The 16,489-nt window shown below is 35.2% G+C and overlaps 1 protein-coding gene across 3 annotated transcripts; it reads right to left on the bottom strand.

Annotated features, from left to right (window-relative positions):
* Positions 1–562: 562 nt before the first annotated feature.
* On the bottom strand, positions 563–15,466 carry LOC125646521 (coiled-coil domain-containing protein 13-like). Of its 3 annotated transcripts, none has more exons than XM_048872862.2 (18): positions 15,326–15,466; positions 14,972–15,185; positions 12,420–12,491; positions 12,018–12,114; positions 11,770–11,912; positions 11,432–11,503; positions 11,162–11,281; positions 10,369–10,473; positions 9,960–10,133; positions 9,712–9,788; positions 7,509–7,608; positions 6,996–7,202; positions 6,217–6,425; positions 5,554–5,721; positions 2,615–2,740; positions 2,100–2,230; positions 1,767–1,899; positions 563–1,652 (listed from the first exon to the last, which is right to left on the bottom strand). In XM_048872862.2, the coding sequence occupies exons 2-18, from the start codon at positions 15,152–15,154 to the stop codon at positions 1,487–1,489; spliced, it is 2,283 nt and encodes a 760-aa protein (XP_048728819.2). In that variant the 5' UTR covers positions 15,155–15,185; positions 15,326–15,466; the 3' UTR covers positions 563–1,486. The 3 variants fall into 3 exon arrangements, with proteins under 3 accessions (XP_048728819.2, XP_048728821.2, XP_048728820.2); XM_048872864.2 differs by lacking the exon at positions 7,509–7,608 and adding an exon at positions 9,101–9,200 and having other exon boundaries at positions 15,326–15,455; XM_048872863.2 differs by having other exon boundaries at positions 15,348–15,455.
* Between the last annotated feature and the right edge of the window lie 1,023 nt (positions 15,467–16,489).

Below are 16,489 nucleotides of genomic sequence, written 5' to 3'. Positions count from 1 at the left end.
AGTCAACATAAAGATCTGATAAGTCAACATAAATATCTGACAAGTCAACATAAAGATCTGACAAGTTGACATGAAGATCTGACGAGTCAACATAATTATCTGACAAGTAGAAAATGTACAGATGGCATCTCAAGAATCATTAAGCTTCACTAAGAAAAGAAATGGTTGTTTGGTTTTCAATCTAAATGTACAATACAACCATATGTCATCATTTTACTCATCTGTACAGAAAATCAATAGTTTAATGACACTGTAAGGGTTTAAGGTCAGGTGTGGTTTGTATAAGATTAGAAGAATTCCATTACCTGACATGTACATTTCTAGTAGTGTACGTGAAAGGGTGTGATGGTCGCCCACTTGGACACGTGGGTTTCCCCCGGGGACCTTCCACGTGTGTTGCTGTTTGAGCAACAAGAGATTGTAACGCGAGATTGAAACGAGAGATTGTAACAAGAGATTGTAGATCTTGTAAATAGTCATTAATCAAAATATGTAAAACTTTAAACATAAAAACCAAACTAGCAGGGGGTCTTGTCCTTCATTAAAACCCCAAAACAATAAATCTAAAATCACTTTTAATCTTGTAAGGAATTCATGACATAAATAATTTGAATGCAATATACACAAACTCATTTCCAAGACATTGATTAATCCATATGGTATTCATTATGGCCATCACGGAATGAGACGGGCCTTCGAAAATAAAAGAGATGGATTCTTGACTTATGGACATAAAAATCTTGAGGTTTGCTCACTTGAAATGAGGAAGATTGTGAGAAACCTATTGTTAACTGTACAATAAAATTTTAATGTGTGAACACAATGTGAAACTTTTGACCATATTTTTCAAACAGTATTCTTAATCTTTCATGTGATGTCCACACCTTTGTACAGCTTACTGTTGACCTTGACCTTTGACATCATTATGCAGTGCCTTCTGTTCAAATAGTTTCCCACTGTCTTTGACCTTTCTTTCTCTTTTAAGCACATATTATATCTCTATGGCAAGAATGAGACTGAAAGGTCAGATGGTATTATCTATAATTCTTTATACATGTAGTTTCGATTATTTTTTCAGATGCATACAAAAATGCACAGAAATATATGTGAATACTGTTTCTCCAACTTCCTGCAAGAAGATAATGTATACAGGGTTGTTATTCTCATCTTTCTACACATGTAAATGGTTTTGCCTCATTTCTTATTCCGCCTAGACACAGTTGTGTTAAAAGAGAGATAAGAGAAAAAACTGTTTTGCCCAGTCTTAAATTTGTGCACTGATAAGGGCGAACAGCGCGAAAATAAAACGGGGGGCGAATATTTCCCTGTATACTGTAAAAGTTTCGTGATAGCTAGCTAGATGTACAGTGTATAAAAATCACGAGTTTGCAGTAGATTTACATGTAACTAATAGAAACAACATGAGCACAGCCTCAAATGTCAACACATTTAACAATGTCAATAAGTAAAACTATGTCTAGTTTAGCTACGATCCTTGAGCATTTTGTTTGTATTGTCTGAGTGCCTGTAAAAACACATGCTTAGTTTCATCCATCATTTCTCCAAACATACGGAGATCTTCTTCCTTAGCTTTGAGAGTGCTTTGTAAAGCTGCCTTTAGAGCCTCATTTTCATCTCTCTGAATCTCCAAACTTGAAAATAAAATGAAAATAAGCATTTTATATCTTTCCTTGAGAAAATTTCTTGCTTTCATATGAAAATGTCATATATTCTAACATATGAATTGAAAAATAAAAAATGATTACTTTGTTTTTATTTCCTCATAGTCTTCATATTCATTCTCTTCATTTGTTAGACCTGCTGAAAAACTGGCTGACACAGATACATTTGTCGTGCTACTGGTTCTAACTCCACCTGTTCGTTTCTTCCCGACACCAGCTGATGAAAAATGATAACTTAAATGAATTTGTTTTTGTGAAAAGGGCATTCTAAATGTCTTTTTATAATACAGTTTCTTAACTCCTAGCTTCTACTAGTAAAATTATGCTCACTTAAAAGTCATCATAAGTACAGAATTACCTACAGAAAATAAACCAGAACTGACAAATCTGATTTAGTAATGGCTGACTGGTACTTACATGTACCTCCTTTTGATCCAGTTTGTTCAATTTTATTTTTGCCAACCTGTTTTTCCAGCATGGCATTTTTGCGTCTTTGTTGGACTAGTTCATTCTGACACTCGACATACTTTTGAGAGGCTTCCTCATTCCTTTGAACGATAAAAAAAATTTGAGGTATTGAATCACAGTTTTGAAAATATTTTTACCATGATTTATGTCTCCTTAAAATATACCGTATATAAAAAATTCAAATATGATATAGCCAAGAAATATTACTGTAAATTAATTATCCATAAGCAAATTAATCATTGAACCTTAGCACACATATGTTGATCGATTACAATGCCCTCTAGCTGCAATAATGTAGCTCTATCTGATTTTTTTTTCATCTGACAATATCGGTTTTTCAAAAAAAAAAAACAAAATAAAAATTTTAAAAAAGAAAAAAATGGGAGAGGGCTACATTATTGCAGCTAAATGCCCTCCACATTCTTAATGCCCTCCACATTCTTTGAAGAGTGAGTAGTCTATACCTGTTTTGTAATAGCTGGACTAGTTCAGAAAGTTTGTCCCTCTCCACCTGGGCCACCTGGAACATTGTCTTGTACTCTTGACACTGAGCCTGAAGTTCAGTCATGGCTTGTTTATCTATGTTATTCCTATTGGAAAATAAATGTAAGATAGAAATAATGATAACAAGCTCCGCAAAGTAGGGCATCCCCTCACAATGTATCAGTCAATGCAAGTTTTTTCTATGAAGTCCAGTAGTGACCTTGACACTTATTAATGAATTAATAGGATTAATAGGATTTTTCCTCTCTTGATAACAAGGCTTCATGTGATGTATCAAATCAGTTACCGGGTAAGCAAAAAACGTGTCCCGTAGAGTGTCTATAAGCTCAGTGTTACACACACACACACTCGCCCACGTACCAACAGTGGTGTTACTATATACTCTTACACTCACACACTCGCACACGTACTAACAGTGGTGTTACTGTATACTCTTACACTCACACACTCGCCCATGTACTAACGGTGGTGTTACTGTATACTCTTACACTCACACACTCGCACACGTACCAACGGTGGTGTTACTATATACTCTTACACTCACACACTCGCCCATGTACTAACAGTGGTGTTACTATATACTCTTACACTCACACACTCGCCCATGTACTAACAGTGGTGTTACTATATACTCTTACACTCACACACTCGCACACGTATTAATGGTGGTGTTACTATATACTCTTACACTCACACACTCGCACACGTATTAACGGTGGTGTTACTATATACTCTTACACTCACACACTCGCCCACGTACTAACAGTGGTGTTACTGTATACTCTTACACTCACACACTCGCCCATGTACTAACGGTGGTGTTACTGTATACTCTTACACTCACACACTCGCACACGTACTAACGGTGGTGTTACTATATACTCTTACACTCACACACTCGCACACGTATTAATGGTGGTGTTACTGTATACTCTTACACTCACACACTCGCCCACGTACTAACGGTGGTGTTACTATATACTCTTACACTCACACACTCGCCCATGTACTAACGGTGGTGTTACTGTATACTCTTACACTCGCCCATGTACTAACGGTGGTGTTACTATATACTCTTACACTCGCCCATGTACTAACGGTGGTGTTACTATATACTCTCTTACAATTACGAGGGGATAACAATTAAATCATAGGAAACATTAACAGGTTTTTTTTAAGATACCCTCTACAGTATTAAGAATATTTTCATGCATTCTTGTCTAAATTCTTTTTCATTCGCTGTTTTAAATTCATGGTAAAAATGTCTATTCTACTAAAAAATAATGTAAAGGCTATGTTATTTTCACTGCAGTATAGATTTCATGTTTTCGGCATACAATGATAACAGCTAGCGACAATCAAACTGCAGTGACAATAAGGCTGGTTACAGTAACCGTTTGTGTTTCAGTAGAGGCCCTGAATGTCCAATACTTGCACGTGAAATGAAGGTGTTCTGATTGTCCAATACTTACATGTGAAATGAAGGTGTTCTGATTGTTAATACTTACACGTGAAATGAAGATGTTCCGATTGTTGAATACTTACACAGGAAATGAAGGTGTTCTAGCTGATTGTTAATACTTACACGTGAAATGAAGATGTTCTGATTGTTGAATACTTACACAGGAAATGAAGGTGTTCTGATTGTTGAATACTTACACGTGAAATGAAGATGTTCTGATTGTTGAATACTTACACGTGAAATGAAGGTGTTCTGATTGTTAATACTTACACGTGAAATGAAGATGTTCTGATTGTTGAATACTTACACAGGAAATGAAGATGTTCTGATTGTTAATACTTACACAGGAAATGAAGATGTTCTGATTGTTGAATACTTACACAGGAAATAAAGATGTTCTGATTGTTAATACTTACACGTGAAATGAAGGTGTTCTGATTGTTAATACTTACATGTGAAATGAAGATGTTCTGATTGTTAATACTTACACGTGAAATGAAGGTGTTCTGATTGTTAATACTTACACGTGAAATGAAGGTGTTCTGATTGTTAATACTTACACGTGAAATGAAGGTGTTCTGATTGTTAATACTTACACGTGAAATGAAGGTGTTCTGATTGTTGAATACTTACACGTGAAATGAAGATGTTCTGATTGTTGAATACTTACACGTGAAATGAAGGTGTTCTGATTGTTAATACTTACACGTGAAATGAAGGTGTTCTGATTGTTGAATAGTTACACGTGAAATGAAGGTGTTCTGATTGTTAATACTTACACGTGAAATGAAGGTGTTCTGATTGTTAATACTTACACGTGAAATGAAGGTGTTCTGATTGTTAATACTTACACGTGAAATGAAGGTGTTCTGATTGTTGATACTTACACGTGAAATGAAGGTGTTCTGATTGTTGAATACTTACACGTGAAATGAAGATGTTCTGATTGTTGAATACTTACACGTGAAATGAAGGTGTTCTGATTGTTGAATACTTACACGTGAAATGAAGGTGTTCTGATTGTTAATACTTACACAGGAAATGAAGGTGTTCTGATTGTTAATACTTACACGTGAAATGAAGGTGTTCTGATTGTTAATACTTACACGTGAAATGAAGGTGTTCTGATTGTTAATACTTGCACGTGAAATGAAGGTGTTCTGATTGTTGAATACTTACACGTGAAATGAAGATGTTCTGATTGTTGAATACTTACACGTGAAATGAAGGTGTTCTGATTGTTGAATACTTACACGTGAAATGAAGGTGTTCTGATTGTTAATACTTACACAGGAAATGAAGGTGTTCCGATTGTTGAATACTTACACGTGAAATGAAGATGTTCTGATTGTTGAATACTTACACGTGAAATGAAGATGTTCTGATTGTTGAATACTTACACGTGAAATGAAGGTGTTCTGATTGTCCAATACTTACACGTGAAATGAAGGTGTTCTGATTGCACCTCTCCTGGAGGCCCCCCGTGTTGCCTCCTCAGTATTATTGTCCGTTTTTCTGGGTGGTGCTCGCGCCGTGTCTACTGTGCTACTGACAGAGGGGCACCTGTCCATTGCACTGGTTATCACTGGAGGTTGATCACTCATCCTGTGTCCAGTAAGAAATTCTTTTATACCGTAAATACGTAAAGCAGTTATTGTTTCTCACGTACAGTAAAACCTGTATAATCTAGTGGTTGTGCAATACATAATGGTGACCACACACATAGAAGCATCAAACTTTGAATTCCATTGTCAAAAATATTCTGTATTCAAGATGGGTTCTGATTCCAAGATTTTCATCAGGAATCAAGCATGACCTGACTATGTAAATCTTACCATAAAGTAATCATATCATTATAAATTATGTTAGTATTGTTACCAGGATAGATTTGATTAAAAGCGGATTTAACTCCAACAATAAGATTTAATAGTACCGGTATATCTTACATAATTGGGTTCAGAGTTGCTTGGTGACAGACCGGAGTATTGAGGGTGTTCTTCAAGTAATCACCATAGTTTGTCAAATCCTTACCTGTGCACTGGGTACATATGTCTGTGGAATTTAGACATGACCAGTGCTACAAGAACTACAAATATCTACCTGGAAGCTGAGGGTGTGTTTGAATCCAGTTGGAAATCCAGCTGGATGTCTCCGCTCTCTGCTGTTCCAGGTCGGTAATCCTGTTGGACGGGTTGAGCTGATGAGGCAGGTCTGGAATCTCTTTGGGTAGTCTGGGCAGCAGAAGGTGGCCTTTGGCTTGCTGGTTGAAACAGCATGTTTGCTGAATCTAACTGTGCACGTTGCAAATGCTGGAGAGTATCACACGATAGATGCATGATTATAAGGCATGTCAATATCTATTATCACGCCTCAGACAAAATTGTTGAAATCTAATTGGTCAGATCTTGGTCACATGACGCCGTGAAAAAAACCATATCATGCGAGTAAAATCCGTATTGGGCGAGTAATTTTATTTATCGTCGGGTTCGACTTGCAGCCGTGTCAAAAGGAAAGACATTTGACTAAGTTGTATGATATAGACCCCCCCACATATACAGTTAGAGGTCTTCGACGTGATAAATTCGTTACACAGTTAGTTAGTGACCTGATACGGAAAAATACATGGTGTGAAAAGAAAACCCGTATCGGGCGAGGCGAAGCGGGTTTTCTTTTCACACCATGTTTTTTTCCATATCAGGTCACTATCTAACTGTGTAACTAATAATACATGTACAGTAAAATTGATGCAAACTCCAAATTTGAACAGAACGAATGTAAAATTTATAAGGAACAATTCTCTGCTCCATGCATTCAAGTACATTTGTACATAAAGTTAATAATCTAAAAATTAAAATGAGTCGTTTACATTCCTGACTTACATTGAGCTTGAGTTGTTGAATCTCGTCCTCCAAGCGGTGAACTTTAGCCTCCTTTTCAGCCACGATGGCCTTGAGTTGTTCCACCACGTTATTGTCCTGTTGGGTTTTCATGGACATTTGCTTGATTTCATGCTGGGATTTCTGGGAGGTTTCTTTCTGTTGAGTGGTAGTCTGCTCCAACAAATGCTGTAAATGACTCTGTTGCTTCTGAAGACCAAGAAATTCAAGGAATATATATTATGACATTTAGTTATACCTTTACAATGGAGATGTTTTTTTTTTGTTTTTGTTTTTTGGTTGTTTTTTTTGTTTGTTTGTTTGTTTTTTTTTTGTTTTTTTTTTAGATGTTTTCATTTTTTTTGTAAGTAACACGGTTTTTCTACGGAAAACATATAGTAAATACATGTATATGTACAAACATTGAAACAATTACAACAATTAGAAGCATGCATTAAGCAAAATGCCCTAGTGACTTTATACTAAGCATCTGTTAGCAAATTACAATGTTACTACCATTAAAGCCTCGATAAGCTCATCGTCATGGTGTCCTTTATCCATCAGTGTCTTCATTTGCTCCTTGAAGCCCTTGTTCTGATTGGCTAGCACACTATTTCTGTAAGCAACACATCCAAACTGAGCTGAATCACACGGATAAAACAATCAAGCAGGCATGTTGTCATTGACAACAAGAATGCATTCAACGGTTGAATTCACTGCATGAGTGGGACAAAAACAAATGTATTGTTGTACATGTCATTATAAACTAAAATGCTGAACAGCACAGAAAACTAAAGGCCCATCAGGAAATGGCCTGCCTTCTCTAGCAACATTGTGAAACAAAATATATACATGTATACCAGTATGCTTAAATCTGCATAATGTGGATTCATCACTCTTTGTGGGCAATAGATTTGTCAAAAAATACTTATATCATGGAAAATTCTTTAAGAACAAATTTGTATTTTGTTGGTCTGTTACAAAAGCTGTAGTAAACAAAAAATTATGAAACTAGAGAAATTGAAATCCATCCCTGAATTTCTGATATAAGGCCCACATTTCATCAATTGTTCTTGAAGGCCAACATTTAAACAATTGTTCTTAATATAAGACCCACATTTCATCAATTGTTCTTAATATAAGGCCCACAATTTAATATAAGACCCAAACATAAATTGTTCCTGATACAAGACTCACATTTCATCAATTGTTTGTATGGCTTACATTTCATCAATTGTTTGTATGGCTTACATTTCATCAATTGTGTGTATGGCTTACATTTCATCAATTGTGTGTATGGCTTACATTTCATCAATTGTGTGTATGGCTTACATTTCATCAATTGTTTGTATGGCTTACATTTCATCAATTGTTTGTATGGCTTACATTTCATCAATTGTGTGTATGGCTTACATTTCATCAATTGTGTGTATGGCTTACATTTCATCAATTGTGTGTATGGCTTACATTTCATCAATTGTGTGTATGGCTTACATTTCATCAATTGTGTGTATGGCTTACATTTCATCAATTGTGTGTATGGCTTACATTTCATCAATTGTTTGTATGGCTTACATTTCATCAATTGTGTGTATGGCTTACATTTCATCAATTGTGTGTATGGCTTACATTTCATCAATTGTGTGTATGGCTTACATTTCATCAATTGTGTGTATGGCTTACATTTCATCAATTGTTTGTATGGCTTACATTTCATCAATTGTTTGTAATATAAGGCCCACATTTCCCAATTTCCTTTTTTATTCATAAAAATCTTTAAACAATTTTTTGAAAATGTCTTAGATAAACAAACACACAGACATGGGTGACCTCCAACTTGTTGATGCAGACATCAAGATGAATACTGAATACACACAATAGATATCTCTATACCACTAGATACAGCTATACCTCACCGATAACTTGTATTGGTAATCTCAAAATGTAACTTTTCCAGCCATACAGGTAGTTACCAAAAACATTAGTGCATATGAAATCATTCATACATACACACCAAGTTTGTAAAGTAATGAAACAAAACAAGCTTTATGCACAAATACATGTAGCTGCATGTTAGTGACACACAGAAAAATCTACTTTGTGTATACCATTAGTGCCTCTATCAACTCATCATCATGAGACCCCTTGTCAAGCAACACTTTCATGTGATCCTTTAGTGTTCGAATTTCACCCGATAAGATATTGATCCTGAAAATTGTGAAGGGGAAATTTTGAAGTTTCACGAATATCGCCATTTAGCCATTCCTTACAATGCATGTAACTTTTGAAAAAATTATTTTAGAGAGACAAGTAATTAAAGTCAATCATGATAGTTATGACAGGTCTATAGATATATATTTATATTCACCCCCCACCCCCCCCTAACTTTCTTTATACTTAATAACTGATACTGAAGGTTAATATCTCATAAACTTTCAACTTTTGAAATAGGTTAATCACTGCGTATGAATACACTTGACCTTAAGAATACAAAACGGGTTTATTATTAAAATGCAATTTTAAAACGATTAGATAGGTAAATATAAGAAATGTACGTATTTCAGTTTTTGACAGTATATATGAGATGACATACCACCAGCCTCTTCACACTTGTTATATATTTCATGGCGTGTTAACACGCTCCATTCAATATGCTGGTGTGAAGAGGCTCGAGATAATTAGCATCTCATATCAAAAACTGACAGACATTTCTAATTACCTTGTTCTGGCAGCATCAAATTTCTTCTTTAGAGCAGCATGCTCCTCCTCTAATGCCTTGAACTCGTTGGTAGCTTTCTGAAAAGGTTACTGAAGTATTTAATACCCATGCATGTAAATGTCTCATGATTAATTTTTTCAATTTTAAGCAAATTGTTCCGAATTTATCAAATACAACTAAAAAATTGATTGAGGTACCATGTAAATCAATATTTAATATTAGTATCATCTAAATTCTTTGACACACACCTCCTGAGATTCTTTCCTTTCTTTCTCTATTTTCCTCAGTTGTTCTCTATGTTTTTCAATGGCTGTCCTCTGCCTGGCGGAGCTGTTTCCTGTCCCCAACATCTCGGCCTCCAAGTCATATTCCTTCTCTTTTTGGGGCTTCTTAGTTCCAATTTCTGCTTTCAATTCATCCACCTACAAGATCATTGAGCTGTGATTCTCTCTCTCTCTCTCTCTCTCTCTCTCTCTCTCTCTCTCTCTCTCTCTCTTTCAAATAAATGTATACACTGTATACTTGTTACAGAATTAACAATTTGTTATATGTACATCAGCTAAACTTTATGACTCAAATTGTAGTCGTGTCTTCTACATATATTTTTTTAATTTGTAGTGGAGGCAGTTTTGAAAACTTTATTGAACGTCTGCTTGCCTTCTTTTGCAGCATCATGATTTGCTGAGCCCTTCCTTTCCAACTGCTCTGATTGTTGAGTATGGACTGAATATTGACATTCTCTCCAACCTCCTGGCTTAGCACCTGCAGGTATACACATATGTACTAGAATTATCCACTATTTGACTTTGACCATTATCTGACAAAACCAAAGATTATTAGTTTTTCTGTGACTAGATCATAGTTTATTTTATCCTACTACCCTAGACATGATCAGTGCAGGAATACCTAATGATTATTTGCTAAGCTGCTAATCCTTTGTTTCTGTTGCTCCACTTTGTTTACTTTCTTTTTGATCCTTTTATTAAATTATCGATAAGATATTTTTATTATTTGTGATCTTTACTTCTATTTATTCTTCGTGCACAGTAACGAGAGAATTTCACCGGGTAGAATTTGACTTTTTCATTTGTCCCTAGGAAAGGATAGATCGTCCCAAAAATTTGACAATCGAATTGTTTATGTTGTTGGTCATTTTGGTGCTTTATATAATTCTATTATTTGACCTAGAGTCCATGTTGTGAATCCGAAACTTAAAGGTACCAGGTGTTGGAACTTAAGTGTTTATATATACACGCATACACAGTCAAACCTTGATTATCTCAAACTCGATGGGACCAAGAAAAAACTTCGAGATTTGAGATATACATGTACTTAAAGAATAAGTGGTTGGTACTTCCGGATCACTTCGACATATCCATGGTATACTAGATATCGGTATTCCAGATACCAAAGTTCAACTGTATATATATCTTATATATCAATTTCATACCTTGTGAGCCATTTTGAGTTCTTGTTTTAATAAAGAGGTCTGGTTTCTGTAATCAGCCATTTTGTTTTCTGCATATTTTAGTTTGTCTTGTAAAGATTTCACATCCACATTTTCATCTTGCTGCAAAGAGACATGATAACACTAAAAAGTGGCTAACACAGTGTCCTTGTCCTCATCTTCCAAAAATATCAGTTTCACTCTGTACTTCATCCAATAAATGCTATTGAGCAAAAAGATGAAAATTGTTTGCACCAACCCACATATATGTACCTTATCATCTAACATAGTTCGACTGGTTGCTGAAGCGATCATTGACCGGGTATCCTCAGGGACCTTATTCAGCTGAAATAAATGTTTAGAAGAGACATTTAAGTCTAAATACATGTAACATACATGTACATTGTACAATTCATCCTTAAAAGACTTTTTCAGTTTAATAATGTTCTTATGTCAAATTTCAAACCACTTTTTATTGCCCCACTATAGCCCTTGGGGTGTGGTTTGAACAGTCTCCTGAATGAACGCACAACACACCACGGAGGACAAACACCGATAGCAATAGGTTACCTGAGGCACAAATCTAAAAAATGACTGGATTGACTTTTAACCTGGGTTTGCAGATCCATGCATTTTTTGCCATACTGCCTGGCTTTTGTTCTTTCAGATTCTAGGTCAGCATTCAGATCTCGGATTTTTTTGGATAACTCCACTATTTTCGTGGCTGCTGTTTCATTGGTGACAGCACCTGCAACTAATGTATGAAAAACAGTATAAGTGTACAATTAACTAAAATTTTGCCTTTTTAAAAAAATTCTACCATAAAATCTAGTGATCGAGGAATATTGAATATCTGTACCTCTAGCTTGATTTTCATTTTTCTTTTTTATTTGACGAACTTCGAAGTCTTTTTCACTCAAAAGCTTGTAAACCCTTGCATTCTCATCCTTTAGTTCCTGTTGCAACACAGATTGTGAAAATTTTGAAATTAATATTAACATATTCATACATGAATGTTAAAAGTACCATATTTCATTCTCAAATTAAAGAGAATGATTTCCCCATTCTCTCACCAGAGGACGTGTTACGTTAGCTTCACTTATAATGCAAGAAGCACACGGAACTCTGGGTAGAAAATGTGATTTCCCAAAACAATGTGAATTTTGAAAGAATGGTCCATTTATAATACCTGGTCAAGAAAAATGTATCACGAAGAAGCAAAGTTCATTTAAGAAAAATTCAATTCTAAAATTATCCTTACTCTAATCTGGTCATTAAGATGGTTCACAAGTTCCTCCGAGATAAAACTAGAAGTGGGAGCAGGGTCTGTTAACTGTAAAAGCAAAGTTACTTTGATCATATCATTCACATATCTTTATCGTTGTTCACTGAAAGGAAGCATGACAAAACTTTTAAAATATAAAGATATGTAATCTACAAATAAACTGGCTTTCATGATTTAACAGTAACCTTCCTATCTTTGTTTTATAAAAATACAAGACAAGTTTTTGGTTTATGAAAAAACGAGACCTTTTCCCATAACAGACCACGTTAAAACAGTAAAATTTGAACTGAATGAATAGAAATGATTTCCTATTTCATTAGAAAACTATTTAATGAATAAGTTAGGAGGCCTACATCAGAGTACATCCCAAAATGTCCACCTTGTGCTTGAGGATGTTTTACAAGGACTTAAAAGTCTGATGATAGTGATGTAGGAAATTCAAAAGAAATCAATTGAGGATGATGACCATATCACTGTCTAACAATGCATGTATTTCGGAATACTGACCTGGAATCATTTTAATTCGTGGGGGCCAATGTTCATGGGTAAGCAAAATTTTGCTGGTTCGTGGGGACTTAATTTCATGAGTAAGCGATAAGATGTCACTAGGAGAGATAACTCTACTTGGTTTAAAAATATGTTCGAGGACACTTAAATTCGTGGGTAAGAGTGACCCACAAAAACCACAAACATTAATCCCCCACGAACAATGGTGATTCTATCATATCAGTATCAAATCTTGCATTTTAATATCTTTATAGTAAAAGTTAAGTACATGTCATACATTACAGAGAATCTGGAACAGGAGCAGTATGCTGCAGTAACATTGCATCATTACTGTTCCTGTGGACCAGGGAATTTTTAAGTGCTAAGCTGTTAACATGATTGCCTTTAAACATGTTTAACTTAATAACCATTACCAGCACTTCATATCAAAAACGGATGTGTTTTATGTTGTGATATAGTTATCATGTAATGCAATTAGCAAATCAGCAATCTTTGTTATTAACCTTGTGACCTAATCTAACAAAAATAAAGCAGCATTTAAGTCAACACTATTTTTGTTGCAGATCTTTAACGGTGAAATTATTGATATTTACAAAATTAGCATGATTGTATGTCTTTCCAGTTTTCATTTTTAATTATAGCATGTAAATACCTAGGCCCTGGATTGAGCAGGTTTGTGTTTGATAAGTCTTTTGGTTTCTATCTACTGCACAACTGATACAGCTAATCCCAGAGGCTTGGCAGATGGTAAACACAGAAACACTGGTAACCTTTCAATGGTCGGAGGTTTTAAAGAACGTTAAGGGGGGAGGGGGGGGGGGAGAGAAACAAATAATTTTAAAAAATATAAATAACTGTTTGAATTCATTACATACTCTGCATTAAAAAAATGCCATCCTCCCTAGGGCCTTGCGCAGTGGGTCACAATCTTTTTTTCTTATTTAGCAATTGCGCATTCTTACGCTGAAAGAGTGTAGGAGAATGAACAACATAAAAAACACGTTTTTATATCAATTGGAGAATTTTAACATGTAACTTTACTGTTATATTGATGCTGGGTCAACTTACAAAAATAAGGGATGCTGAGGTAAGCATAGACATTATTTTCTGAATGAGTTTTAAAATACTTCTTAAATACATGCCATAAAAAATATAGTTTGAAAAATAGTATATGAATTTGAATAACATGTGAGAACAAATTGAAATCGTGCTGCATCAGGTGTAATCTGGGATTCCTCTGACTCTTACCCCCCCTTTTATATTGTGACATGTGCGGGGGAGAGTCAGAGCAGAAAAGTGGGAATTCAGAGACACCAGCTGGTGTGGCTGCTTTACCTAGAGCACCGCCTCAAAAGTATTCACGGAAAAACAAAATGGCGGCATGATTTTTTTTAGATAGCAAACAGCCATAACACTGACAAATGAAGAATCACTTGAAGTAGGTCACTGCCTCGCCATTTGATCTCTTTGCTCATGACGTCAGCACTTAAACACAAAATTCCATTGTTTAAACGGCAATAGCGTCATATTAATTATGAGGTATTTGTAAAATAATCTTCCAATAACTGAATCCTCACATCTTGGAAGACAGAACAGTAAAATAAAGTTGTAAGAGGTAGGTAAAGCAGCGACACCAGCAGCATGGTGTCACTGAGTTCCTACTTTTCATAATGGAGTCTGCTCTGACTCTCCCCCACACGTCACAATATAAAAGCAGAGGAATCTTAGGTTACATCAGGTGAAACTGACAGTGTAATGCGTCTAGACTTACATTGGGTACAAATAAGACCTATATATACATAATATATAGTAGCTTTGTGTAATTAGTCATACACCTTTCAATTCATATTTTTGTATGTGTGTAATGTGTTCGTTTGCAGTCATTAAAGTTTGGTACCCAGGCCTTGATTTATTTCTTGCATGCATTGTAATGAAATTGTAGTATTAAAATACAGTACAACTAGTCTTGATAATTAAGCTGACACTTTGAAGACTTTTGCTTATAATTTCGATCTACACACCTTGAGATCTAAATTATCATCAATTCCAAAAGTCGTCGATGTCCGTGTACTTGTTCTGCTTGTGAGACTTGATTTTTCTTTTTCTTCTTTTCTCTGTTTACGTCTCAGTAACTTCTGTTGTTGTTGTTCTTGTAAAAGTAGAAACTGTTGTTTGAGCGTTTCACTGGCTGCCTCTGTGGCCATGTTCAATACCAATCTAGTCTACCGCTAAAATCTGTAATGTGTGTGAAAATACATTGTATGAATTATTAAAAACCTGGAGAAAATTCGAACTCACTTACCTATGTCTTGAGTTTTAACGATGTCTAAAGAGAGAATCATTTCTTCTTGTTATGTATTCTGAAGTGTACTTGCCATTAGAATCTAAAACCATGACCTGTTCCTGAAAACTGAGCAATGATACGCCGGAGTCTGTCCCCATTCGCGTAGGTAGCAACAAAACGGAAGTCTACAAATGGTATGTTTAGAATCGCACCGACTTCATTGGCCGATAGTGATTGGTGAATTTCTATATCGAAAGCGGGAAATTTAAATAGGATAAAGGGAGTATACTCTGTTATGTAATATCATCAGTATTCCCGGGATATGAAATATTTGTCATTAAATCTAATATTACAAACTGTTAGAAATGAATATCCATGAAAATGAATACACATATATCATAATTATGACTGTAAGAACCCCATACTCCATGTTTTCGTTCCACTCTTACAAAGGATTATTGGAAATGGAATGGTAGGCCTAAAAGTTGATGTTTAATCATATTTCTGCAATAGTTGGTAAAAGTTTTAAAAATCATGAATAGAAATTATGCCCAGATGTTTTATAATTTTTTTTTTTAGATTTCATGAAAGTTAAAGCAAAAATGAGTTTAGAATGATTATTCAAACAATTTAAGCTATGGATATTTTTCAATGAAATATATAGCGTAAAACATGAAAGTTGACTCATTTAAATGGCACTATGCTGTATTTGGTGCTTTCATATGAAGTCCTGTAATGCATGCAAAAAACTGTGATCAGTGGCAATATGATCCATAGGCACTTTGTAAATTTATATAATATTAAATTAATAAATAAATGTTTATTCGGTATATACATACATACAAACAAACATACATAAGATACCAAGGATAACCCATGAAAGCTCATTTCCAATGGGGTCCTTTGATGCACGGGTGTTTGCGCTAGGGGGTCATTTATGTGGGAGGAAACCAGAGTACCCGGAGGAAACCCACGTGTCTAATCGGGCGACCGCCATACCCTCTCACATACAACCACTGCCAATCACGGGGATCGAACTCAGGTCGCAGCGGTGAGAGCGTCAGAGCGCTACCTCTATATGCTACCCGGACATCCTAACTATTTACTAAATAATAATTATAACTTCTGTTAGATATTATACCCCAAGTAGAGTACTAATAAGTATTAAATAAAGGGCCTATTAAGTATAAAATGGTATATGTAAATATATTAAGAGCCCATTGCATCCCCCCCCCCCCTTTTTTTTTAAAAACCA

Source organism: Ostrea edulis, chromosome 6 (assembly GCF_947568905.1).
Source record: "Ostrea edulis chromosome 6, xbOstEdul1.1, whole genome shotgun sequence".
Classification (NCBI taxonomy): domain Eukaryota; kingdom Metazoa; phylum Mollusca; class Bivalvia; order Ostreida; family Ostreidae; genus Ostrea; species Ostrea edulis.
This window is presented reverse-complemented; position numbering and strand designations above follow the sequence as displayed.